A 27772-nucleotide genomic window follows, 5' to 3' on the forward strand; every position below is an offset into this window, starting at 1 on the left:
GGCAAAATGAAATTGCCCAATCTTCATAATACCGCTCTCATTTTAATTGGAGACTAGTTCCTCCTACCAGCTATTTCATGGTGTTGCTGGAGCAGATTGGCTGCCATGTTTCATTTCAGTGGTGAAGTGAAACAATCTCTATCTATGCAGTTTGCAGAGTGCTCTTCGTCTTTCTATGGAAGTGCTGTGCAAATGTAAAATAGTACTGTATTAGAAATGGTGAAGGTTGTCATGAAGTGCTCCACAAACCACCCTGGAATTTTTATAGATGCCCACAACTCATACTATGAATTCAAACATATTTCATTGAATGTCACTTTTTCTCTATTTTCAAACACAGTAGCAAGTGTCTTAATTCTACAGACACATAGGAGAACATTTTGCTATATATATGTATGTGGAAGTGGTTGTCCTTACATCTGTCCTGATGCTCACTACCGGCCGCATGTGTTTCTGCTGCTGCTTCATTTGAAAAATTATAGTGGGAGAGACAGAATATTTGCAGTCATACACGCCTCATTTCTATACGTTGAAAGCTCAAATAAGCTAAATGCTAGTGCACTGGTGCTTCTAAATGCTGACAAATATTGATGTATATATGGACAGTACCAGAGATATATATTTGTGTGGTATCTGTGATGGATTTCAAGTGGTCTTTTTAATAATTCATTAGCCAAGTGAAGTGAGGTCTAACATGGAACTTGGCATTTGTCTGTAATGCAGTAACTTTGGAACAGCCCGTCTGATCAATACCAACATTTCTGGGAGCGTTCTCGACACCCGTGAGCCAAAACCTGTTGAGATTGGTGCAAATGGGAATACTGGGAATGCCTGATTGACAGGAATATCAGGGCCCCCAGATTTTCTGGTGCTGCAGGCGGAGAAATCTCAACTACTGCCCCCTGCTGCTGTGCGCACATATTAGAAGCAGCAGTTTAACTTGAGTTAACTTGAGTGGACATTGTATCCTGCACACTAACAAAAATAAGAGAGCCTTACAGGAAGTGTGCGCCTGTGCACGTGGAGCAAGGAACGGGGTAGGAGAGACAGGGAAGCAGCAGGCACTGGAGGGATGCAGCACTGTTGGTAGGGAGTGGAGGTAGAAGAAGAAGGAAACAGGGACCTGGAGAGGATTGAGGGATGGTGGTTGGGCGGGGCTGGGGGGGAGGGGAGGAAAGACCTGGTGGAAAAGGACCTGGTGGGAGGTACAGTATTTTCATGACAATCAGAGTTGTCAAGATAAACCATTTATTATGAACAGAAACTAAGTACAGAATAAGATAACACTTCCTACTATCCTGTGTAGCTGCAGCTTGCAACAGCCTTGTCCTGGTCTTATAGGACCTGTGTGGCTCCCCTGGTATGTTATGATCATTGAATCTGAACACCAGCCCAGGCACTCTGAGTCTGAATCCCATCTGGGGCAGAAATTTGAAAAAAACAACAACAGAGGCATCATGCTCCAGTCTGCCTGTCCTGAGCTGCTTTTGTTTCTGCCCCAGCTGGAACTGTCATAGGAAACCAATGACAGTATCTAGAAGTGTGGCATCTCTTCACTTCCAGGAGGAATTACCATAACACTATGAAATTTACAAACTGTAATAAATACAATACCTGACTTCACAACCCTTCAGGTTCCTTTAACACGACCTTAACATGTTTCAGTCAGTCTCATTCAGCATTTCAGCAATGTGCCCAATTTTCTGTTTTGTAAACCCTCTTAAGGCAAATCCTTATTTGTAAAAGACCATTCAGTCTCATAGTCAATTACAGGGTCAGTTTTGTGTATTGTTTTCAAAAAGTGTCTGCTCTCACTTCACTTGTCACAGCCGTATTTTCAGGTATCTTGAGTAGATGCTTAGGATTCCTTCATAAGATTTTTGCCTTCATCTTTGGTTGCTGTAGTTTTGACTGACCAGTGCCCATCTTGCCAAATTCTCAGTCTTTTTTGTTTTTTAACTGTGGAAAATGTCTTGTTCCTTTATTGTAATATTTTGTCTCATTGTACTTTCCTAGTCTTTTCCCCACTATTGCAGACCCCTTGGTCATCCTTTATTTTTTCCCCATATCTGGTAATTGAGTCTTTATACATTTCATAGACTTTAAGGCCAGAAGGGACCATCATGATCATCTAGTCCGACCTGCACATCATAGGCCACGGAACCTCACCCATCCACTCCTGTGATAGACCCATGACCTCTGCTGAGTTCCTGAAGTCCTCAGATCTTGATTTAAAGACTTCAAGGTTACAGAAAATCCATCATTTACTCTAGTTCAAAGTAGCAAGTGACCTGTCCCCCATGCTGCAGAGGAAGTAGACAACCCTCCAGGATGTCTGCCAATGTGACCTGGAGGAAAATTCTTTCCCAATTCCAAATATGACAGTCAATTAGACCCTGAACATGTGGGCGAGACCCATCAGCAAGACACCTGGGAAAGAATTGTCTGTAGTAACTCAGGGCCCTCCCCATCTAGTGTCCCATTTCCAGCCATTGGAAATATTTGCTAATAGCAGTCACGGATGGGCCATATGACATTATAGGCAATCTCATCATACCATCCCCTCCAGAATCTTCCAATCTCAGTCTTCAGACCAGTTAGGTTTTTGCCACCTCTACTCCTCTTGGGAAATTGTTCCAGAACTTCACTCCTATGATGGTTAGAAAGCTTTGTCTAATTTTAAGCCTAAACTTATTGATGGCCAGTTTATATCCATTTGTTCTTGTAAAGGAGTTCAACAGGTGATGTTTTTCACATTGTAGCTCTATAGCTGAGTAGTGCTAAATATAAATCTTTTTTTATATATAGATGGATTTTAGCAAGTTCTTCACTGTACATATTCCACATACAGCATTGGCTTTGAGGATATCTAGGACTAGCTGTCTTGTGATGAAAGTTTGTACATTTTAGCAAAATCCAGGAATGCCCTATTCTTGAACTGTTCTCTGTTTGTCAGTTATTACTGTTCTTGGCATTTCATGATGTACAAATACAAACTTAATGTGCCTGTTGCTGCAGTGGGATCTTCAAATATGACTACTTCTGGGAAATTAGTAAAGTAGTCTATTGTAACCAGGTGATCATGTCTTCTCAAACTGAACATATCAATTCTAACTTTGTTCTATGGAACTGAGCATTTTTTCATATGGTACCATTGCTTCTTTCTGCTGGGAATTTCTGTACTTCTGACATATTCCTCACCTGTTCCCCATTCCTTCAATATCACTAGTGACCAGAATACAATTTTTCTAGCTCTCCTCTTTGATTTGGTCATTCCCAACTGCCCTTTGTATATTCTTTCCAATGTTTTCTTTCTCATCATTGTGAGAACCACAATATGTGTCCCCTTTAAGAGCACTCCTGAGATCACTAAAAGCTAACTTTTATTGAGGGAATAGGCAGGTAGGAAGTGTTGCATTTTTTCCCTCCTATACTTATAGCTTATCACTGCTTGCAGGATTTCACTTTTAGCTATTTGTCTCCTGTTCATCCCATAAGCTTGGAAATACAGCATGTGATCATTTTATAACATTCACATGTATGATTACTGCTTGTTTCAGATTATCAGGCTATGTACTGTCTAATGGAGCATAACCTCTTGAGACTGTGTCTGCTATTACTAAATAGGATACAGGTTGGAACTCCAGGGTTACAACTTTGAACAGAGGCAGCAACCAGGGGAGTTTTGGAGGGAGTACCTGCAGACTCTGTGCTTTGAGGTAGCGGGACTCAGTGAGTGGTGTGTCTGGTCCATCTGTTGGTGGTTTGGTTGACTGTTTTTTGTAAAAGGACTGTAGATGGGCCCTGGGCCCCTGAGTAAGCAGGGTACCCTGTAAAGCCCATGAGGCGCTAGCCCTTGGACCTTTCGTCAGCCCACATGTTTGAAGTCTCTGACTGGTTAATTGCTCCCTAATGGTGAGGAACAGAGCTGAGTTAAGCAGGGAAGACTTGGTATAAAAAGTCACTTGCTCGGCAAATCCAAGAGCTGCAAACAGGCAGCTAACAAGGGAGTTTCCAAGGAAGTTTAGAGGGGCAGGGTGAGAGGCTTTGCTTTCAGGTTCCTCACTACATGTGATATCAAGATGGCCAGCAATAGAACAGTGGGGATGACCTGCAGCGGATGTGCCATCTTCTCTTTCCTACCTGATGATAGAAGGGATTTTATGTGCATGAAATGGAAATTGGTTTCTGTGCTGGAGAAAAAGATTATTGGATGGAGGGGCAAGTTGAGATGCTACTGAGAATCGGAGAAGCTGAGGAGTTCCTAGACTGTCAGGTTGGGAAAACACCACCTAGTACCCCAGGTTCCTGGAAGAAAGGAGCTGGCTACCACGGAATTGGAGAGTGAGGAAGTCAGGCCTGGCAGTTCATAACCACCAGAGGCAAGAGGTCATTGTGGCATTCTACACAGCTGGAGATAGATGAGGATGGTCAGGCTGTTGCTACCAGAGGGAAGAAGACGGGAGGGATTCCATATAACTAGAAGTTGCAAATTCATACCAAGTCCTGAACATGGAAACTTCGCAAGGTACTTCTCACAATGCAGCAGGTTGAAGGGAACAAAGAGATCTATGGGGGGGACACATGTGGATGGCAGCTCAGCTCAACCTGTAAGAAAATCAAGCTTGCCCACAAAGAGTTCTCTAGTCATCCAAGGAAGACAGACTATGCTTGTTGAAGATTCAATACTCAGAAGACTAGAAAGAACATTCTGCAAGAGGCAGATGGACAACAGAACAGTATGCTGCTTTCCAGAGCCACGACACCAGAAGTCTATCCAATCTTAAAGTAACTTCTCAAGTCATTGGGCAAGGATCCAGTGGTGATGGTTCATATTGGCACTAATGATACTGCAGCGTGGGATATCTTGTAGATAGCAGATGACTTCAGGGAACTCAGAAGTGTGCTGAAGAAGAATGTCCAAATGATCTTCTGAGACCCTTCCTCTCACATGAGCAAAGGAAGACAGAAGGTAAAAGATTATAGAAATGAACCACTCGCTAAAATTGGTGTAGGGTAAGGGGTTTTGGTTTTGTGGAACATTGGTCCACTTTGCTGTGGAGAGAGGGGACTGTAGTTTGGATGGCCTCCACCTAATTATAAGAGGGACCAATCTCCTTGAGGACAGACTGGCTAGAGTAATCAGGTGGTAGTAAAAGTAATAACAAAATGGAAGGGTAAAAAGAGGGATGATATGAGCACTCAGCACAAAATTGAGATGTTGAGAACAGAAGTAATCAAGGAACCAAAGGACATGAAGAGAAGAAATTCTTGACTATCCTATATGCCAACACTAGGAGCCTGTGTAACAAATGAGGAATTGGAATTGCTCATTTATGAACATAAATTTGGTCTAACTGGTATTTCTCAAACCTGGTAGGATGATTTGCACAATTATAAAGTTAAAATTAATGGTTATAACCTATTTAGGAAGGATCAAGTAGGCAAAAGGGGAAGGGTAGTGACACAGTATGTAGAACATCACAATACTTGTTTCTGAGTCACTGATAACTCAAAAGAAAATGCTATTGAATGCTTATGGTTCAATGTCTTAACAGATAAAGCACAAGAGGAGTATTAGTGTCTGCTGCAAACCATCACTGATAAAGTTTGCAGATGACACAAAAGTTGGGGAGTGATAAATAATGAAAAGGATTGATCACTGATTCAGAGTGATCTGGATTGCTTGGTAAACTGGGAGTAAGCAAAATATGCATTTTAATAGGCTAAATATAAATGTGTGCATCTAGGAACAAAGAATATAGGGCATACTTACAAGATGAGGGATTCTCTCCTGAGAGCAGTGACTCTGAAAAAGGTTTGGGGGTCGTGATGGCTAGTCAGCTGATTGTGAGCTCCCAGTGTGATGCTGTGGCCAAAAAAGTTAATGCAATCTTGAGATTCATGAGCAAGGGAATCCTGAGTAGGACTAGAGAGGTTATTTTTCCTCCATGAATTTGGCACTGGTGTGACTGCTGCTGGAATACTGTGTCTAGTTCTGGTGCCCGCAATTCAAGAAGGATGTTAATACATTGGAGAGAGTTCAGAGAAGAGCCACAAGAACGATTAAAGGATTCCTGATAGTGATTGATCTCCTTGAGTCTGTCTATTTTGCTTAACACTCCAGTGGCAGGAATCAGAGTGGCAGCCGTGTTAGTCTGTATTCGCAAAAAGAAAAGGAGTACTAGTGGCACCTTAGAGACTAACCAATTTATTTGAGCAAAAGCTTTCGTGACACGAAAGCTTATGCTCAAATAAATTGGTTAGTCTCTAAGGTGCCACTAGTACTCCTTTTCTTTTTGCAGTGGCAGGAAGTTGAAGCTAGATCACTTCAGACTGGAAATAAGGCGTACATTTTTAACAGTGAGGGTAATTAATCATTGGAACAGTTTACCAAGGGTCATAGTGAATTCTTCATCACAGACAATTTTTAGAAAAACATCCATTCTTGATTTAAAAATATGCTCTAGGAATTATTTTGGGGAAGCTCTGTGACCTATGTTCTACAGGAAGTCAGACTAAGCGATCGCTAAGGTTCCTTCTGACCTTGGAATCTATGAATTCATACTTCTGTATTTTCAAAAGTAGTCACTGTATTCTTGGTGATGTTTTTTCAAGTCCCCTTTTGTGTACTGCAATCAGTGGTTTGTGATCAGTTTCTGCTTTGAAGCTTCTACCATAGAAGGATTTGACATTTTGTACACCATACCTAGCGTTTCTTTTTCAGTTTGTGCATACATCTCTGTTGCTGTCATAGCCCTAAATGCATATGAGACTTGCAACCAATCAGTTTGATGACATGGTAATAGTACAACTTCAAGCCCTTCTTTCAATGCATCAGTAGAGAATTTGATGACCTACAGTGGGTCAAAAAATTGCAGCACTGGATCTGATGTCAGTGTGTGTTTTAAATCATTGAACTCTTTCATGCTCTGGTATCCATACCCATTTGATGACTGAGACATGGTATATCAGACTCGTTGAGGCCCCCTGCTGGAGGCCTTGTGGTCCTACCACACCTAACCCCAGTGAAGTTGAGTCCTCCTGCCTACAGAGACCGAAGGGAAGCGGCCAATCAGAGCGCAGCAGGCTCAGATAAAAGGCGGTGCAGGGCCTGAGCAGGTTAATTCCTGTCTCGGACCAGAGGAGTAAGAAAGTGTGATACTTGCTGGAGCTCAAGGGAGAACCAGAAGATGGGTTCTGATGGCATTGGCATTTGGGGAGGAAGAAGAGTTGAGAACTTCAGCCCTGAAGTAAGGGTGAAGAGGAGGGCGCTGCGTAGGAAGCGGCCCAGGGAATGTAGCAGGAGCAATTCATTAATGGAATCAGTACATAGCTGCTGTTTATAAGGTCCCTGGGTTGGGACCCGGAATAGTGGGCGAGCCTGGGTGCCCCCCCCACCAACCACTGGCATATTGGCCAAAGCCCCAAGAAGGGGACAGGTTTCGTTTAGAAGCCCAAGCACAGGGTTGGTATTTAAAGGGCTCAGGCATGGGGCTGAAGACCCTGCAGAGAGCCAGCCATTTGTTGGACTTTGTCACTCCAGAAGGAGGATGAACTTGAAGGAAAGCAAAGGCAAAGAGTCTCCTGGGAGAAAGCCCTGGGGGCACTGCTCTATACCAGGGCAGGTCAGACTTGCAGCTAGCCCAGTGGGGGGGCCACAGATACCAACAAGGGCACAGTGATAGTCCTTTTTGGACCTTTGTTTTCCCGGAAGGGGTTCATCCATTTTAGACATTGTGTGACTTAGCTGGAGGGCTGAGCCATTGAAGACACATCTGACTCAGGCAACAGCCAACAGGAGCACCACGAGCAGAGAGAGAATGCAGGTTCATACCTACCCGACAGGAAGTGCTCATGAGAGGCGAGTGCGCCCCGTCACAATGATCTTGTGAGGGAGATATCTTAGATGAGTTGTGCAAGCTGTATAATAAAGTATGTATTTGCTGACATAATTCAACATGCCTAGCAACATTTGAATCCCCTTTTTATCTTCAGATCTCAACATGTTCAGTACTGCCTTAATCTTTGATTCATCAGACAAAATTCTTTTTGAGGTGAGTGTCTCTCCCAAATATATTATTAGCATTGTTTGAAATTGACATTTAGTCACATTAAGGTTATTAGCTCTCGCAATTTCCAGAACTGTTTTGTATTTCCTGATGTTCAGTGGAAGTACTGCTCTAAATTATACCCGTTCAAGCAATGTACCCGTTCATGCTTGCTAGGCCCTCTAGCATCTGGCTTGTTGCATGGCGAAATACTTTTGGAGTTGAACATATTCTGAAAAGCAGTCTTAGGAAGCAGTATCTGCCAAATGGTGTGTTGAAAGTGCAGATATTTGAGCTCTGTGTCCAAGAGATCTGCCAACATCGAGCTGATGCATCTGATTTGCTGAAGAATTTGGCTCCTGCCATCTGGGACAACAGTTCACTTCTTGTGAGTAAGTGGAAGTGTACCCTTATATTTTAGTTTAACGCCTGAGGGTTGGTCCATATATGGTCGTAGTACCCCTCCTTTTTTCTGTACAGTTACTGAAGTGTGAACTCGGGCTGTACGTTGTTCTATTCTCCAGATTATACCATTTGGTTTGCGGCTCTTAGTCTAGCCTCTTTCTTAAAGCTTGAGGAACATTTTGTGTAGCGTGTACTACAGGTTCTGCATCTTCTCTTTACTATATCTTATATATTGGTGGAAAGCATTCATCTCCTGTGAATAAATCTTCATATGAAATGATTAATACATTCATAGCTGGTTCTATGTTGTCTTTCTGGCATACATCCTCTTAACAAGACCAAGCACCTTACATGTGGGAAGGCCCAAAACACTTTGTTTGCTTCCCTCTGCGTACGACCACAAATTCTTGTTTTATCATTTTCCCATTACATTTAAGTGTCAGTGTGCACTCACCCACCACTAGAATTGTTTGTTCAGAATAGTCTTTCACAGACACTTTTGACTTTTCCACTTTCACGTGCTCCTTACATTTCTCTATTTCACTTCCTGTTATTCCATTTACATGTGCCTCAATGTCTGTTTTGGATGTTACATATGTGCCAGCCATTTGTACACAATTTAATTACCCAGTCTTTTGAGTTCTCTGACGCCTTTATTATTGTCTTAAGAACAGCTCTTCCTCTTCACTTGAGGAATCCCGTGCGCTTTCCTGCTTTCTCTGCACATTTTAGCATAATGCTTAGGTTCACTGCAGTTTCTACATACTTGCCTGAATGCTGGGCATTTCCTGTACTCATGATTGCTACATCGCTGGATTTGTTTTCTGCTTTCCATGTTTCTGTCCTTGGCCAATTTCTGTGAGCTTTTCCCTTTCTGGTTTAGCTATAGTACTTTGCCATCAGCTCTGTGCCTATCTGTAAGCTTTTTATTTGTGTTTGTTTGTTTTGCTGCTTGGTATGTACAGATTGCCCTTTCTAGCATCAGATCCATTGCCTAGTAACTGTTACATCACAGGACAATCTGATCTTTAATGAGAGTTTTTTAATATTACAACACTGACTTTTTTGTTTTAAGCCCGACAAACTGCTTTATTGTTTCATCTTCATTCTGTGTTCTCATCCTGAACATATCTCTCTCGTAACTTTTTTTTCCCCTAGGAACACAATGATCCTCAAACACTTTTGTTATTTCTTCAAACCTTCTTCTCTTCCACCACCATCATCTGTTTAGAATGCATTGTGTACATTTAGGGCTTCTGTACCTGTTAAGAGCAGAGCAATCTTTTGCTTATTCTCTGGTTTATTTGCCCCTGTAGCTTTCATATACCATTCAAATTGCTGTCTGAACCTTTTCCAAGCATAAGCAGAACTTCCCCAGATTCTTAGGGCTGGTGGGGAATTACTTGCAGTTGCATGGGCTTTGCAGTAGCCTTTGCAATGTGAACTCTCACTGGGTCTTCCAGCATAGTGTACCTTCCACACCTGGTACTATGTAGTATCTGCCTGATGAGCAGAGTGGTGTCCAGATAGACCCTTTATTAGGAACAAGAACAACATACAGAAAAGAGGTAACAAAAACTTCCTACTGCTCTGTGTAGCTGCAGCCTGTGGCTGCCTTGCCCTGGGATTCTTGTTTCTGCCCCATGAGAAGTGTGTCGTTGGGGAAACCAGAGACTGTGTTTAGCGTGTAGAGCAGGGGTCTCAAGCACAGGGCCCTCGCGTGTGGGGTTATTTCCTGTGGCCCGCCAAGCTCCCCGCACCCCCTGGAGTTATTTCCTGTAGCCCGCCAAGCTCCTCTCCTCCCGCTCCCCCTCCCCCCAGCACGCCATGTATCTGCTCCTCTGCCTACCTCCAGGCACTTCCTGTCGCCAAACAGCTGTTTCCAGGAGGGAGGGGGGAGAAGCGGGGAGCCGCACACTCAGGGGAGGAGGCGGAGAAGAGGCAGGGCAGGGGCGGGGATTTGGGGAAGGGGTTGGAATAGGGGCAGGGAGGGGGCAGAGTTGGGGTGGGGACTTTGGGGTGGGGGTGGGAAGAGGCAGGGCAGGGGTGGGGCCTCATGGAAGGGGTGGAGTAGAGGGCGGGGCTGGGGGCAGCGGGCGGGGGCAGTGTCAGTGATGCGGCCCTCAGGCCAATGTACTAGTCCTCATGTGGCCCTCCTGGTGATTCAAGTTTGACATCCCCGGTGTAGAGGAAGCATTACATCTATATATTTTCTAGGGGACTTACTGTATGGCACAAGGAGGAACTGGGTGGCTGGGGTGGGTGTGGAAGAGAGACCTTCGTTGGTGGAATGGAGATACGGAGTTGAAAGCAGGGACTTTGGGGTGGCAGGACCTGGTGAGGAGGAATGGGAGTGGAGGGAATCCAGACCCTGCCATGGGGTGAGGGGCACACAGCAACCTTTGCAAGGGGGAGACTATGCAGGAGCCTGGTATGAGGGGGCCTTACAGAAACTTCAGCATGGGTAGAGGGGAGAATGGGGCACGCACAGGGTTCCTGCCAGGGGTGGAAGAGAGGAATAGGGTTGCCACACAGCCCTTGCCATGGAAGGGAATGGGGTACAATGGTATGGGGAGAGGGAAACACCCCAAACCACTGGCATGTGGCAGAGGTGGGAATGAGGAGGAGAGACAGAGCTCTAGGCATGGGATGGGCGGGGAGAGTTGCAGGGAGTCTATGAAACAGAGAGGGATGGGAGGGTGGCATACAGGGAGCTTGTGGGAGGGACTGGATTGATGCAAGGAGCTCCTGTTGGGTGCAATGCACTTGGCCTACAGAAGCTATGAATTGTGCAACCCCATACTGAATACTGTATTTTGACCTGGTTATTGGAATATTTACTGAATGACTACATTGGATTAAATCAATAGGAGTACTGGGAAACAAACATGACTCAAAATAAGACATCCCTCAACAAACTCTTGGGAAATGTTACAAAAAACCTGAGACAATGCACAGGCCTTTTGCTTTGATGCTCTAGGTTGGCCCCTGTAGAGCACACCAGACTGGTTTTGGACATCAGGTCCAAGCATGTGAGCTGAGAGAACAAAGAGCTTTGTCTGCCTTTAAAGACAGTTCTTACCACATCCTTGAGGGACTTAAGGTATGTCTACGCTGCAATGAAACGCCCGCAGACCATGTCAGCTGAGTTGGACTCGAGGCGCTCAGACTACAGGGCTGTTTAATTGCCGTGTAGCTGTTTGGGGACCCTCTCCCAAGTGAGAGGCCTGGGCTCCAGCCTGAGCCTGGATGTCTACATTACAATTAAAGAGCCCCGAAGCCTGAGCCCCACGAGCCCAAGTCAGCTGATCCAGGCCAGCCATGGGTATTTAATTGTAGTATAGACATACCCTAAGATTCCAGAGCTTGGGGTGTCTGTGAAGTTAGACATACTAGGTCTTCATGTTAAGGATGGTAGGACTTCAGGTATGATAGACTTGCACTCAGTCCTTGCATTGTTTTAAAAAAAAAAAACTTTTGATCTTATGTTATGCTTTGTTCCAGTGGTTAAGAATAAACAATATTTGGTTTTAAGAAGGCTATTTTGAGTCACTAATCCACTGGTCACAAGTTTCTTCAGGGAAGAACTGTAGGTAGCGAACACAGGCATACCTGTTTAGATAAGCATGGTTGATGTGCAGGGTACTGCATCCCAGGGAGAATCGTGCTTTCACCCCAGGAGGGTTGAAGGCACAAAGCCTGATACCCCGGGGGGACGGGTGGAGGTGTGCTCAGAGAGACCAGATGGGGGTTGGAAGTGCAGCTAGCCCTGTAATTGTCATATCTACCACAGAATGGGCCAGACTCTGCTACTTGTACTCAGCCAGTGGGATTATTTGTAGAGCAAGGGTACTACCTCAGCATGAGTAAGGGTTTCAGAATCCCACCATACATCCTATTTGTCACATTTTCATGAGTAACTTCTAAATTTTTGGACTTTAACGCTTTAGCTATATCCAGGAATCCTCTCTCCAAAGTGGTGTAAAGCCATTGATCATGCCCTTTGGTGGAGAGTCGTTTTGTTGTTTTCTCTGGGTGAAATTCACTGTTGTGCAGAGAGCTTCACAAAAGGCTTGAGCCCTTCTTTGAAGATTTAAGTAGTGCATAGGTCTTGTTCATGCTCTCTAAACTGAAGGGGTGAATATTACCGACTTAGGGTTTTGGGCAAGGGCAAATAACTGCTTAAAAATTAAATACTATATTTTTGGGGAATTTGCTATTATAGTCTCCTGCAAATTGTTGCTTTATGTGGCTGTGCCTTTTGTGAATTCATAATGTCTCTGAGGTGTCAGAAATGTTTGCCTTCTTTGAAATATTTTAATATGTTTTGCAGCTTGGATTCGAAAAAGAAGAAAGGATCCACCCACAATGGAGGTAAGAGCTGAAGTACCTTGTCAATTGTAAATCCAGTTTAACTAGACCTATTAGTTTTCTTGGACTGATCCGTCCAACCATTTTAGAGACAGAATGTAAATAGTGCTGCCTGCCTATTTTGTGTTATGTAAATTATATTCAGTAGCGATATAAGCTTTTTTCAGAATTTTATAGTACAGTGTTAATGTCAGGGTGTGGAAGTAGAAATGAAATTCCTCCATTGTTTATATATCTGTTTCTTAAATAGAATTTATCAGAATTAAGTTACATTGTGATGTTGGGATAAGTAATTGTGGTCATTCAGAAACTTCTGAATAAGTGAATTCTAAAATGGCTCTTATTATTTCTTTAAAAAATCAGACCCGCTATATCCTAGTATGATTTTTTCATGCCAATTGACATTAAAATGCATGCTTCAAAGGCAGTTGCCAGCATATTCATCAGAACAGAAAAAGATACTGCATTAACATTTTACAATGCTAATGAGATGGGCTTTTTGCAGTCCTGACTTTTTTTCAAAAGTGCTTTCTAATGGAATAAAGCTGTGAAATATTGCTTACTCTTTCATGCTGACAAATGTGCAAAGAATGGAACAATTCTGACTGTTTTGATCAGATAAAACAAACCTGAATTTGACACACACTTTTATTAAAACCCGGCATTTAGCAATGAAGCTATAGACTAAAAAAGTGAGTTACCACTAAAGGCTCAATCTAACAGACTGTGTCAGGAAGTAGAGCTCTATTGACTTCAGAGGTATTACATTGATGTACATCAGCTGAGGATCTGGCCCTCTATCTGTGACCTCCTGAACTGCACAAGCTAGCAGGTTACCCACCTTGGCTGCACATTAAGATAACCTATTCAGGATATTACTCAGCCTGTCATTTTTACACACCAATATTTTTTCAAGAGGTGTAGAATTGTAGAAATGAGCTCTCACCTGATATGCAGCTCTTTCTATTGGTGTTTCTTCTGCTTTCCCTTCCCCACTCCTCACTGGAGTTACTCAGGCAATGGGGGCTGTAGAAAACCCATAAGTGGAACTAAAATGGAGTTAAGCCTGTGTCCCAGAGGTTGTTGAGGACCTTAAAACAAAAATGCTTGTGCAAAGGGTACATCTTTGCTCATACCTCTCCCTCTCTAGTCACTGAAGAAATGGGAGTGCTCCTCTCTCCATTCTTTCTGCTGGGGCTCCATAAATAAAAGTGCTTTTGGGGACAGAGAGGGAGTATTCAGCCCACTGGGCTCTCTCTTTTCCCTGGCTGAGCTTAGGCCATCAGCTAAATGTCAACTTGGATCATGATGTCCTGTCAGTATTTCTTTCCTTGCTGAGATTATACGTCCTGTGGTAGTGGGACTTCAAAGATGTTGAGTGCCCCCACTCCCAGTATCGCTTCCATAACTCAGATTGCCATGCTTGTTGGGCTGAGTAGAGTCTGAGACTATGCCCTCGAGAAGCAGGATTAGTTTGTTCAGCCATGTTCTTTTGGAACTGATGTTAAGGCTGCTTCTGGATGGGGAGGTGTGGGGGGTTGGGGCAGTGGTCAGTACCCCTTCAGAACAGGGAGCAAGCATCCCCTGCAGATGAGCAACTATAGAGGCACATTTGGATCATTAGACCCCTAAATATGTCACATTGTAGATGAAGTGAGCTGAGGAGGATGAAAGATTATTGGAAGTAGTGGTGCATTTAGCGTCATAGAACTACTCATGCCTTCAACTTCATGAGGTTTATTAGGGTCTAAAAATTATTTAGCAGCTAAGTACTGTACCTGCAGGGCTGTGCATTGACCTTATCAGAGAAGAAATGATAAACTGGGAATCTGAGTAGTAGTTATTTTTTGTTGGAACTAATCCCTGAAGTAGTTTTTTTCCTTTATGTAATATAAGTGAAACTAATACACATTGGTGTGGGATAATGTACATAATCCACCTGCCATGATAGTCTTTATACCACAACACACCATCTCTCTCTCTCTCTCTCTCTCTCACTCTCTCTCACACACACACTATACAGAGACATAGTTTAGAAATTTTCCTGTTTTCCCACAATGTACTGATAGCTTTAGTGTTTTATCTACAGTAATCCCTAGATATCTCTGCTGGTTTGTATTCTGTATTATACTCCCTTTTTGACAATAATGTTGATATGGTAACTGCTCTTTGACAGCTATGGAACTGGGGAATATTTGTGACCATATTTCATACTGAAACTGTTGTGTAACAAATCTCCTTGTTTTTCTCACATCTTTCTCCTGGGGTGAGAGTATCTCCTCAAAAGGCTGTGGAGTGCACAGATTTTGAGTTTCATGTCTTGACATTGCACTGTTATGTCACTTTGTGACGCTGCATCACGGCACAGCGCAAACACTGCACTTCCTGAAGCTTAAGGAACTGGAGCTCTACCTCAGCTGTTTTGGTAGGAAACTGCTGTACCCTGGCGAATTCCTGCATGTTTTAACCATTGCCCTTCTCTTTAGCCCTTTACCCATCCTTGCCCCTTTTTCCCCCTGCCCCAACTCTAACATATATTGTCCTTTCTCTTCATTTCCCCTCCTCCATTCTGCCCTGTTGGCCTCCTGTCTCCCTTTCTCTTTTCATCGTAGACCTTATCTACCCAGCAAAACTTTACTTGAGGTGATTGTGAACAACAGAGCTAGGTGACATGATACTTACCATAGCTTCATGGTCAGCATAGACCAGCAAAAATAGCATTCAGCATCACATCAATGTTTAATCGGTTACTGACGTGCTGCTAAACATGATTTGTTCAGCTCTACACTGATCACGAAGCCATGGTCAGCATCAAGTCACCTAACTGTATTGTTCAGAACCATGTTCAAACATGATGCACATTTTATAGCACAAACAAGGCCTTTCTTCTTTTCATGCTTCAGCCCCCCTTTACTTTTGTCACCATGCACTCAACAGATCTTCATCAAAATGCTTTAATTCAGCCCCTTATGGGCTGTAACACACAAGGAATTTAATTGATATTCATCCGTTGGTGTTGTCATTAGATTTAGTTTTTCTTATAGTGGAATCCTGCAATAATAATTTCTATTGGACAACTACTTGTTCAGCTTTAAGGTACTTCACATACTTTGAGTTCCTTTTATTTCCCTTTTCCCCCTTTTTTGGAGGACAATTACTTAGAACAACACCCCGTTTGCTTGGCAAGTCAAAACCAAGAATATTTTTCTTCTGTCAGTTATGTCTAATTTGGGCAGTAACGGAAAGAATGTCAGTGGTTCAGAGCCTGGGGTTTTACAAAGTAACCCTCTGGGATGCTGAGCCACAGTTGGTTGCCTTTTGATTTTATTCCAACTTGAAATATACCAGATCTCCTCCTTAACTCATTTATAAGATTGGTGATAAAACACAGCTTGGTCTGCATTCATTTGCAAAGTAATCTGCTGTTAAGAATACTGTGTTCCTATGGTAATGAGACTCCATTTAGATAGAGACTTTGGGCCATATCCTCAGCTGCTGTAAATCAACATATACATCAATTTATACCACCAAAGGATCTGGCCTCGATAGCTATATCATTGCATCCTAAAGACAGTAACACATTGTGTATGTATGGACATATATAGTCTGTTCAGAGAAAGTTACACTAAAATGTTCCTCAACTATTATAAAAGACATAATAAATTAAACCTTTACAAATAGAACAAGAGACGAATGAATAAATATCTTGGAACATTCTAAGATTAGGCAGTGCCCATCTCTTAACTATGTATACAGGCACCAGAAGTGAGCATGGACCTTTCCAGACAAATAAAAGACAAGTCCCTGTCCTGAGGAATTTATAGTCCAGATTAATCAGAATATTTTAAAGTCTACAGAAGTTGCAACTTTAAATCAAGTGCTATTCTATCAAAGGAGATCTGGTAAATTATAACATTACATGCAAATCAGCTTATCTGATAAGTGTTTGGGCTGCCCTAAATTACTGATGGGTTACCAAAAGTTGTCTTTGGATATACTGGTGGTGTACTGTTATACTGTTGGGCCTACAGATTTACCCTGATTGTGAGTTCAACTATAAAAAGTGAGTGTAAATTCATAAGATGTCACAATAACCCATAATAACAAATGTAAATAGGAACAGATGCAAAAAACCAGACAGAAAACCTAAATTAGTCTTTTTTTAAAAAAAGAAGCCTATTGCTATAACTCCTGGACGGTGTTGAGATTATGCTTGGTAAATAAGAAAATGTGAGTCCAAAAATTAATGAACCAAAATTAGTGTGTCAAATACTAGGCTTAATTGGTGGACTGAATAGTGAGGGAATGGGCCATTCAACCCACTCCACTCCATTTTTGGGTCCTTACAGAAAGATGATTTGGTTGGGTAGGTGGGAAATCAGAAGAACAGATGGGGACTACTGGCGCAATCTTCACCATCATAGCTCCCACCCCTGCCACCTTCCTGGACCCTGATCCTGAGAGAGATCCTGACTAGACCAGGCCAGAGAGAGGGACCCAGATGACATTGCCACTTCTACTGGTGCTGGCTAAATCCCAAACACCACCTGAAATAAAACGGGATTGTACTTAAACAGCTCCAGTCCAGCTCAACTAACTTCTTCTCTCTTTCCCCAAAGGACACTTATTAACATCTTTAATATCCTCTAGCAGACTGTCAGAGAAGGAGATTTTCCTTCTAAAGACTCTCTTGCCAGCTAACAGGAAAGGGAACAAAGATTCTTGGTTTTTTTAATAAAAGCCTATTTAACATTGTATATTTAAAATTTTTTAACTGTTTTTCCGCCTTTTCTTTATCGTTAATAAAAAGTTTAAAGGATGTTTAATGTGTTTGCCATGGTACTAAGCAGACTAAGATCTCTGTATGTCAGGGATTAACAACCTTTGGCACGCAGCCCGCCAGGGTAAGCCAAAGGTGTTAACATTAATGTTGGACAGTGACTGAGTAAACAGTGTTAAACAAGGCGCAGGGTTTAGTATACAGCAGGGATCTGCAACCTGTGGCATGCCAGGGTAAGCCCCCTGGTGGGCGGAGCCAGTTAGTTTACCTGCCGTGTCCGCAGTTTCGGCCAATCGCAGCGTCCCACTGGCCGTGGTTCGCCGCTCCAGGCCAATGGGGGCTGTGGGAAGCGACGGCCAGCACATCCCTCAGCCTGCGCCGCTTCCTGCAGCCCCCATTGGCCTGGAGCAGCAAACCGCAGCCAGTGGGAGCTGCAATTGGCCGAACCTGCAGACACGGCAGGTAAACAAACTGGCCCCGCCCACCAGGGGGTTTACTGTGGCAGGCCAAAGGTTGCAGATCCCTGCTGTATACTGAACCCTGGGCCTTGTTTAACACTGTTTACTCAGTCACTGTCCAACATTAATGTTAACACCTTTGGCCATATATTCCATCTAAATTAAAAGGCACCCATCGTGGGGCCTAAAGGGTTAATACATATTCAGAAGCTAGCACACTGGCAAACAAGAAATTGTTTTCAAGATTTAAAACAAAAATTTGTTTTTAAAATTCTTCGATGTGTTAAGCTTGTTTAAAACGAGCATGCAAAAAAGTTAATATTTTTGATTTTAAAAGAGGGGTTTACAATTGTTATAAAGTTATTAAATTTTTATTTTAGCAAAGGTTTGTTTCATTTTTTCTTTTATTTTAAAGTTTGTACTTTCTGTAATTAGTAATTTTAAGTTCAATACAAATATTTTTTAAAAAGCAAAAAATTATAAAAATGAAGTGTTAAATTATGAAAGGTTAAGTTGCTAAACAATTTTTTATAAATGACATTTTAAATAACCCTCTTATTAACCAAATGACATCTTAATTTGGGGATGCAACTGCATTAACTGTAAATTAAATCTCAAACGACCAAAACCAAGGGCTTTTGCAACACCAAACTTTTTGGTAATTTTTCTAATTGTTTTATTTTTGCAATCTTTTTTCCCTCTCCCTTGTCATTTTTACCACCTCTGGGTGTTGCTAATGTGGTTGCAAAATAACTTTTTCATGACTTTTGTAAAAATGCCATCAGGGCTGAAGTGTTTTGTTTTTTCCACCAAGTGAGCAAGCATAACCACTGCTGCATAATATTTTCATGGTTTGTGTAAATGTACAACTTTACCTGTATAAGCAGAAAAGGAGGGGGAAGTTTTTGCCATCTTTACCCATTCAGGATGTAGAACCAAAAAAGTACTAAAAACTAGTTTGTTCTTAAATATTTTACAAACATATAACAGGAGCAAAGTTTTGTTTTTATCAGCAAATGAAGTAAGTTCTTAAGCTTTGTTAACATCACCACCTCTCCCAGCTCCATCTAAATCCCAAATGCCACGTAAAACAAAATCAGACTTTAACAGCTTCAGCCCACCTCAACTAGCTTGTTCTCTTCCCTCCAGAAACCAGTTATTAACCTCTTTAATATCTTAAAACCTGTCAAATAAGGGAGGTTTTTTCTAAAAACTCAAAAATAATTGTTAAATTAAGCCTTGTTTAATACTATACATTTCAAATATTTTAAGTGTTTTTCCTTCTTTTCTTTATATTTAATAAAAAAAAAATTTAAAAACGTTTACCAAATACTAAACAAACAATCTCTATACACCAAACTTTGTATAACACTGTTTAATGTTAAACAATAACTAAGTTATATTAACACGGTTAGCCCATATATTTCATCTAAATTAATACAACAGTACTATGGGGGTAAGGTTGTATTCATGATAAAAGATTTCTCTTCAGTTGTTCTCCATGTCCACCAAGAGTAGGGAAAAGAAGTAATGGGCCTAATTTGTAGCAAGGGAGATTTAGTTATTAGGAAAATTTTCCTCACTATAAGGATAGTTAAGGAACAGGTTACCTAGGAAAGTTGTAGAATCCCCATCACCAGAGCCGTCCCTAGGGTACGGCAAATGGGGGCGATCGCCCTGGGCCCTGTGCTTTGGGGGCCCCTGCGCTTCGTGAGGAGGCGGATGGGGAGGTAAGGTGTGGGGTGGTCGGGGGGGTGAGGAGGTGCCCCCCTACCAACCTCCCCCTCCCTCCCAGTGCCTACCACCGATCAGCTGTTTCACAGCATCTGGAGGCTCTTTGGGGGAGGGCAGAGGAGCTAGGGCGCAGTACACTTGAGGGAGGGGGTGGAACTGGGCAGGAAAGAGGTGGGCTGGGGCCTGGGTGGAGTGGGGTTGGGGCCTGGGCGGAGCTAGGGGAAGCACCTCTGGCAGAAAGAAACTCGGCACCTGTGTCCCGGGTCGCGCACCCTCATAGGGATGGGCCTGTCCATCACTGAAGAATTTTAAGAACAGGTTAGACAAATATCTGTCAGCAACAGTCTGTTTACTTAATCCTGCCTCAGCTTGGGAGGGATGGACCAGATGACCTCTTGAAGTCCCTTCTAGTCCTCCATTCCTGATTTTTGTGGTCTTTCCCTCCAGTATTTCAAGGCATTATCTGACTTAACTTTTAAATAGTGCCGCTGGTAAACAACATTGTAATTAATGCTATGCAGGTTGTTACCAGTTATAGACCCCTATTCTTACAGTTTCCCTTCTGGCTGTAAAATCTACTCCAGGCTGAAAGCTGGCACTCTTCATGGTCTCAACTCCCATAAGTTATCTATTGGATTTTTAAGACTTAATTATAAAGGGACAAAAAAAGATGATATTTTCAAAAAATCCTTCAGGGTCTATCTCATGGGCTCATGTTTCAATTTTGCATCGCCAGGCATGCAAAATTTAAAGCTCTGAGACACTGAGGCATCCATAAGAGTCTTATGGGCATCTCGCAGTTAGTGCTTTAGGCTGCTTCCTGCATCCTAAATTCATTTTCTTTTTGACTACAGTGGGCAAGTAACTCCTAAGACCTCACAGTGCTTTCGTGATCACTCAGGCTTGCATGTTTTTTTCAAGCTTCACAGCATTCTACATCCTCTCTGTCCTTTCTGGGTCAGTTTTCTGGTTTTGTGTGTTTTGTTTGTTTGGGTTTGTTTGCTTTTTTTTTTTTGCTTTTAAAGCAGTCTTTCTTTTTTGTTGGTGTACTTCCTACTTCATCCAGTTTCCAGTTGCATCAAATGGGTACTTCAATGAGGAACTGGAACTCTTCTATGCTCATCTCCATCATGCAAGTTTTCCAGGGATAACTTTAATCACAGATATACTGGACCTTCAGCTTCTAGACTCCTCAGTCTGGAGCTTCTTAGGAAGTAAGGGCCTGACTGAATCCATTCTACGATTTATCTAGTTCAGTACCCTGTTACCTGGATAGTGGTCAGTACCAGTGCTTGGTTTATGTCCTGGCGATGCCTGAGTTACTGTAAGCCATACTCCCCAAATAAGCAGTGCATCATCCCTTCTGAAATGCTGCACCTGGCCTTGGTTGAGCATATCTCCCTACTGCAATTCCATCCAGTGCAATGGAGGCTGCTGTCCTGATCTGGATTTTGAAAAAAGTGCAGGGAAACAAATATTGGGGGGAAGCTAAGAACCGAATCTATGTGAGGGTATGAGCCTTCATGAAGGGGAATGGGGCAAAAGTGTTCTTCCACTAACCAATACTGACTAATCCTTCCTTCACTATACTGCCAGAATAGACTATCAACCTTGTCCCTTTCTGATCCATCTTGGAGAATAGGGAAGATAAGCAAGCTGAACAACCTTCAGATCATTATGACCTATTTACTAGGGTGAAGTCTAATGGCAATGAAAGTCTTTCATAAAGCAGCCTATAATAGTATTCTGACTCAAGTGTGCCAACTTGCTTATGAACCTCCTCAGTTAGGCATACTGTCTGGAAGAAAGAGGATACCATCTGGCTTTCCTCACAGAGCATGGATGTTCAATAGGTAATATAGTTTCAGCTCTTAATTCACTGCTTAAATCAGGCTTGTACACCCACCACTAATTCTCTGTAATGCAACTTTGCACCTGGTGGGTTGTATGCCCATTCCTCCGGCAGGGACCTGAATCACAGGCTATTCATCCCTTCTTCCTACCTCCGCTGGAATCACACCATGCTACCACGACATCTTGAAGAAGACCTTGTAGCTCCAGATGTCACCCTCTGACACCTTTCAATCCCAATTGCCCTTTTATTACACGTCAAGCTACTGGGTCAGAGAGGAATAGGGCTTCATCTCTGTGCCTGGCTTTCTGATACTTCTGCAGCAGCCAGAGAGCTATCAGTAGTGGAGCTACTTTGTGCCAGTTCCCATCTTATACCAGCTGTCACAATGAGCCAGGTGCCGCCTAGACAATCCATCATTACTGGGGTTCAATCAACAGAGCATTTCCTGCAGGATGGTTGGAAATGGATTTAGCTCAAAATGTCCTCAGTTTTCTCAGTTTTACACCTTTACTGTTACTCTGACATTTTTGTGTGTGTTAATATTTTGTGAGAGATTAAGTAGGTTTGTGTGTTTCTTTAGCTAGTGTGAAAAGCCTGAAAATAGCTTGGAATAGAAAATACTATGCTGTAGTAAATGGCTGCTTTTCATTTCTAATGCATTATGTGCTTGATATGCAGTAATAAAACTAAATGGCTTCTGAATTGCACAGTTGGATACAAGGTGAAATGTTAAAAAGAAAAAAAAATTGACAGCTCCTGTCTTCTTTCAAACTATTTCTAGCATTTCCATAATTATCTGTTTTGACAGCCTCCTTGTCAAGGGAGGGAAAAATGTATTTCCGTGAGTAGTAATAAGCATAAGGTTTCAATGATTGTTTTGCCCCCAAAAGAGAATAATTACACTGAAAATTACATTCTGTTTAGTTACCACAATGCATACCTGTTTTTTCCTTTTATTTGATCATAAATATTTATTTCTGAGGTTGTATGATGAAAACTAACTTCAGTCAGAAGGATTAGTTTACACAGAATTCAAATTCCCTCACCAGAATGATATGCAATTTAGAAATATTCTTTATTTGACACTGTTTGAATCACACGCTTTATTTTTGCTTCTGTCTCCTTTCATATTCTTCAGTTGAGAAGTTTTAAAATGGAAACTACTCTATGGAGATTCTAGTACATTTCTCTCTGAAAAACCATTGCACTTGCACATAGAATAGGATTTTAGCAAATTAGGTTTTTTATTACTGACACCACAAAAAGCTGAAAAATAGGATTTACAAGTGTTGGGAAATGGTGTGATAAAAGACAGAGGACAAAGAGATCTTTGGAACAATATACTTTTCGCCCATGTTGCTCAACATCACTAATAAGACTGGAAACCCTAGCCAGATTCAGATGCCCTTACTCACATTGTATTGCACCTTACTGCAGGAGTCAGCATCATTTCAATGACACTAATTGTATACATGTGCTCCTCAGCGTTGGTATTGGAATCTGTTCCTACCATAGTATTGAGGCTGGAAAGCACTAGTCAAAAGGCAGTGGCCTCTTTCTCTAATAGTACCCCCTGAGGAGGGGAAGAACATGTAGAATCCATCCTTTTACATATTCTTCGCTCCTTGATTCCCTTTAATTGTTTCCTCGGTTTGATCATAAGTTGGCCTATGAGCTGCACAGAGGAGAACTGAGAGAACAAGGTGCGCCTCTTTACCTCTGTGCTGGTTACCTATATATCGGTTCACAAGACAGTAGTCTGTTACTCCCTCTCCTGCACATGTAGGTTGGAAATGGGTGGAACCTTGGTTGTATCCTCTAGCATAGGCGCTGACTCTGTGGTTGCTCCGGGGCTGGAGCACCCATGGGGAAAAATTAGTGGGTGCTCTGCACCCACTGGCACGCAAGCTGCCCCTCCTTGAGCGTGCCGTGTTTCCGCTCCTCTGCCCACCTCCCAGCGCTTCCCGCTCGGCGGCCGCCAAACAGCTGTTTGCACGCTCTGGGGGAGGAGAAGGGACATGGCGTGCTCGGGGGAGGAGGCGGGGCTGGGGCGGGGATTTGGGGAAGGGGTTGGAATAGGGGCAGGGAAGGGGCGGAGTTGGGGTGGGGACTTTGGGGAAAGGGTTGGAATGGGGGCAGGGCTGGGGAAGGGGGGAGTCGAGCACCCACCGAAAAGAGGGGAAGTTGGCGCCTGTGTCCTCTAGTGCACCAGTCAATGCGGCTGAGACAGTGGAGGGGGATGTAAACTGTGCCAGGAAAAGAGTTGGTACAGATTACATCATACACGAAGCAAGGAGAGGAGCAGGGACCAAACTGTGATTCAGAGTCATAGTTTAGTCGCTGCTGTGTTCTTGGAGCACCTCAGCTATGCACTGTTCTTTATTCAGGACAGAATGCTAGGTGCCGGTGCAGCCCTGACTGATTTCAGTGTTCTTATTCCAACAACTTTCTCTTTTGTACATGAGCACATATTTGGTTCTCTCTAAAATTCTGCTTACTTTTCTTGTCCTGTCATATGTAAAAATCCAACTTAGTTCCCCTCTCCCCGTATTTCCATGATACCACTATGGTGCTGATAGTTGTTTCACTTTCTAATTTCTATACATTTCCCCTTTCTTCTCACCCTCCTCAAAAACATTTTTGCCAAGTCCATTGGATAATAACTTCAACTGATACCGTTAAATTCTTTTAACTTAGAAATAGCAATGCAGTAGCTCAGTAAAATTTTCAATCACTTTGGTCTAAACTGGATTTAAACTAGTGTTCCTGCAAGTTATAGAATTAGTACCTATTCTACTTAGCCCTGAAGTGTACCAACACTCCATTTAAAACTCTGTACAAGATTGTTATATATGCATGAGCCTATTAGAAGCCTGCTAATGTACTTAGTGGCTTAGTACTTCCATGTTAAACTTACAATGCCCCCAGACATGATTAATTGCAGTTTTCATGCTGTTATCAGTTCATATCAGGGTATTAGCACACCTCTCATTAAAAGGGTCACAAAAATGACATAAGCACCACTTTCACAGAGTATAACCAAATGCTGACCTTAACAGAATATCCTGAAAGACATCTGTTCAGTTGTGTTTCCATTGTAGGAGAATTACCTTCAATTTTACCCGTTTAAGAACGTGTGCTGTTAGTATAATTAACGGGCTCGTTCTTTTCCTGCATATGTTTAGAGGTTGGGTTAAATTGTAAATGAAAGTACCACTTCTAAAACAATTACTATTTTAGCTTAATAATTAGTTAATTTGGGGGATTTAAAATTACTTTGTCTGTGTTCAAAGAACAAAAAAAGCTTACCACCAAAATTCTCTAGCCAGTGAAGAAGACAAACTATGTAATTGTCCCCAAATAAAGAAGATTGTTCAGATCAATTTGTTGCTGGAATATGCAGGACACATAAGCTCAAAAAAGCATGTCAAAGTAAAAAGCAGTCCACATTTTAATAATTGTAATTAATCAAAGGGTGTTTTCAGTGAAATTGAATCTGAATAAATTACATTTGACATTGATTTGGCAAATGTTTACTGTTAGTTGGCAGGAAGACTTAGAAAGCACATCTTATGCAAAATCATAACTTGACTAGCCACTGTTTGCTAAAAAATCTATTTAAACCAAACCCAGATTTATCTTTCTAACTTCAACTGCTCTTCTGTGTTCACACTGCACTGACACTGCCCTTCATTTACCTTTTTGGTTACCACTCCCAGATAAGAATGGTTGGATTAATGTTCATTTGCTGAGCTGGAAGGAATTGTTTGGGTCAGAACATTTGGTGCTGGCTGGTGACCAGAGAGCCCTTTTCTCCTTCCCAGATTTGAAACATAACCTAGTGGCCTATTATTTCATCTTGACTGTTTGACTTGTAAAACCAGAAAATGCATTTAATTAACCAATTTGTCAGTAGTATAAAAGTGTACACATCAGTTTAGCTTTCATCACATTACTAGATTTTAATTATGTCTCCTCAGGTAGAAACTTTGATGTTGTGAAATAAATACTAAACTTTATTAATAACATTTCAAAATAGCTTCTCTGTGTCCTTTCTGTTCACCAAATGTTATAGAAATATGTTTCTGCTCAGATGTGCACAAGCATTCTTAACAGAGTTTAAAGTTCAAGTTTCATGGATTCATAGATTCCAAAGCAGAAGGGACCATTCTGATCGCCTAGTCTTACCTCTCATATAATGTAGGCCATAGAACTTCCCCAAAATAATTTCTAGAACATAGCTTTTAGAAAAACATCCAATCTTGATTTAAAATTTGTTAATGATAGAGAATCCATCATGACCTTTGGTAAATTGTTCTATTGGTTAATTACTTCCATCATTAAAAATGGATGCCTTATTTCCCATCTGAATTTGTCGAGCTTCAACTTCCAGCCATTGGATTGTGTTATACATCTCTCTGCTAGACTGAAGATCCTGTTTATTAAATATTTGTTTCCTGTGTAGATATTTATAAATTCTGATCAAGTCCACCCTTAATATTCTCTTTATTAAGCTAAATAGACTCAAGGAGTTCACTGTATCACTATAAGGCATGTTGTCTAATTCTTTAGTCATTCTCATGGCTCTTCTCCCAGCCCTGTCCAATTTATCAACCTCCTTGAACTGGGGACATCAGAACTGGACACCATATTTCAGGAGTGGTCAAAACAGTGCTAAATACAGAGATAAAATAACCTCTACTCCTACTTGAGATTCCTATTTATGCATCCATATATTGTATTAGCCCTTTTAGCCACTGCATTGCACTGGAAACTCATGTTCAGCTGATTATCCACCCATGACCCCCAAGTCTTTTTCAGAGTCACTGCTTCCAGAATAGAGTACCCCATTCTGTATGTATGGCTTACGTTCTTAGTTCCTAGATGTATACATTTACATTTAGCTATATTAAAATCCATATTGTTTCCTTGTGCCCAGTTACCAAGTGATCCAGATTGCTCTGTATTAGTGACCAGTCTTCTTTATTATTTACCACTTCTCCAATTTTTGTGTCCTCTGCAAATTTTATCAGTGATGATTTTATGCTTTCTTACAGGTCATTGATACAAATATTAAATAGCATAGGGTCAAGAATCAATCCCTGTGGGACCCTTGCTCAATGATTCCCTGCTTACAATTACATTTTGAGACCTATCAGTCAGCAAGTTTTTAATCTATTTTATGTGTGCCATGTTAATTTTATATTCTAGTTTTTTAATCAGTGGCATGTGGTACCAAGTCAAATGCCTTACAGAAGTCTAAGTCCATAATATCACCACTACTACCTTTATTAACCAAACTTCAAACCTCATAAAAAAAATCAAGTTAGTTTGAGAGTTTCTATTTTCCATAAATCCATGTTATTAGCATTAATTATGTTACCATTTTTAATGCTCTAGGAATCAAATCCTATATTAGCTATTCCATTATCTTGTTTGGGATTGTTGTCAAACTGACAGACCTATAATTACCCAGGTTGTCCCCTTTGCCATTTTAAAATATTGGCACAACATTGGCTTTCTTTCAATTTTCTGGAACATCACAGTTTTCTAAGATTTATTGAAAATCAAAATCAGTGGTCCCGCAAGGTCCCCTGAGCCAGCTCTTTTAAAACTCTTGGACACAAACTATCCAGTCCTTCTGACATTTTAAAATGTCTAACTTTAGTCACTGCTGTTTAGTCACTGCTGAGATACTAGTGGAATAGCAGAGTGTTATCAGATGATCAGTATTTGGGAAAAATAGATGATAATGGTCTGAACAGAATATTTCATAGAATCATAGAATATCAGGGTTGGAAGGGACCTCAGGAGGTCATCTTGTCCAACTCCCTGCTCAAAGCAGGACCAATCCCCAACTAAATCATCCCAGCCAGGGCTTTGTCAAGCCTGACCTTAAAAATATCTAAGGAAGGAGATTCCACCACCTCCCTAGGTAACGCATTCCAGTGTTTCACCACCCTCCTAGTGAAAAAGTTTTTCCTAATATCCAACCTAAACCTCCCCCACTACAACTTGAGACCATTACTTCTTGTTCTGTCATCAGCTACCACTGAGAACAGTCTAGATCCATCCTCTTTGAAACCCCCTTTCAGGTAGTTGAAAGCAGCTATCAAAT

General features: G+C 41.8%; 1 protein-coding gene across 5 annotated transcripts in view; it reads left to right on the forward strand.

Moving 5' to 3' along the window:
- NDUFAF2 (NADH:ubiquinone oxidoreductase complex assembly factor 2) overlaps nt 1-27772 on the forward strand; it is a 143067-nt gene that overhangs the window by 94571 nt on the left and 20724 nt on the right. For 3 of the 5 annotated variants that reach the window (XM_007055345.4, XM_037902864.2, XM_037902863.2), the window contains one exon: nt 12790-12830. In XM_007055345.4, the coding sequence (XP_007055407.3) occupies nt 12790-12830 (41 nt within the window). Of the gene's footprint in view, nt 1-7998; nt 8058-12789; nt 12831-25360; nt 25669-27772 lie in introns of those variants that run through there. The other 2 variants (XM_037902865.2, XM_043546268.1) reach the window with 2 other exon arrangements.

The sequence above is a fragment of the Chelonia mydas genome, chromosome 5 (genome assembly GCF_015237465.2).
Source record: "Chelonia mydas isolate rCheMyd1 chromosome 5, rCheMyd1.pri.v2, whole genome shotgun sequence".
Lineage (NCBI taxonomy): Eukaryota > Metazoa > Chordata > Testudines > Cheloniidae > Chelonia > Chelonia mydas.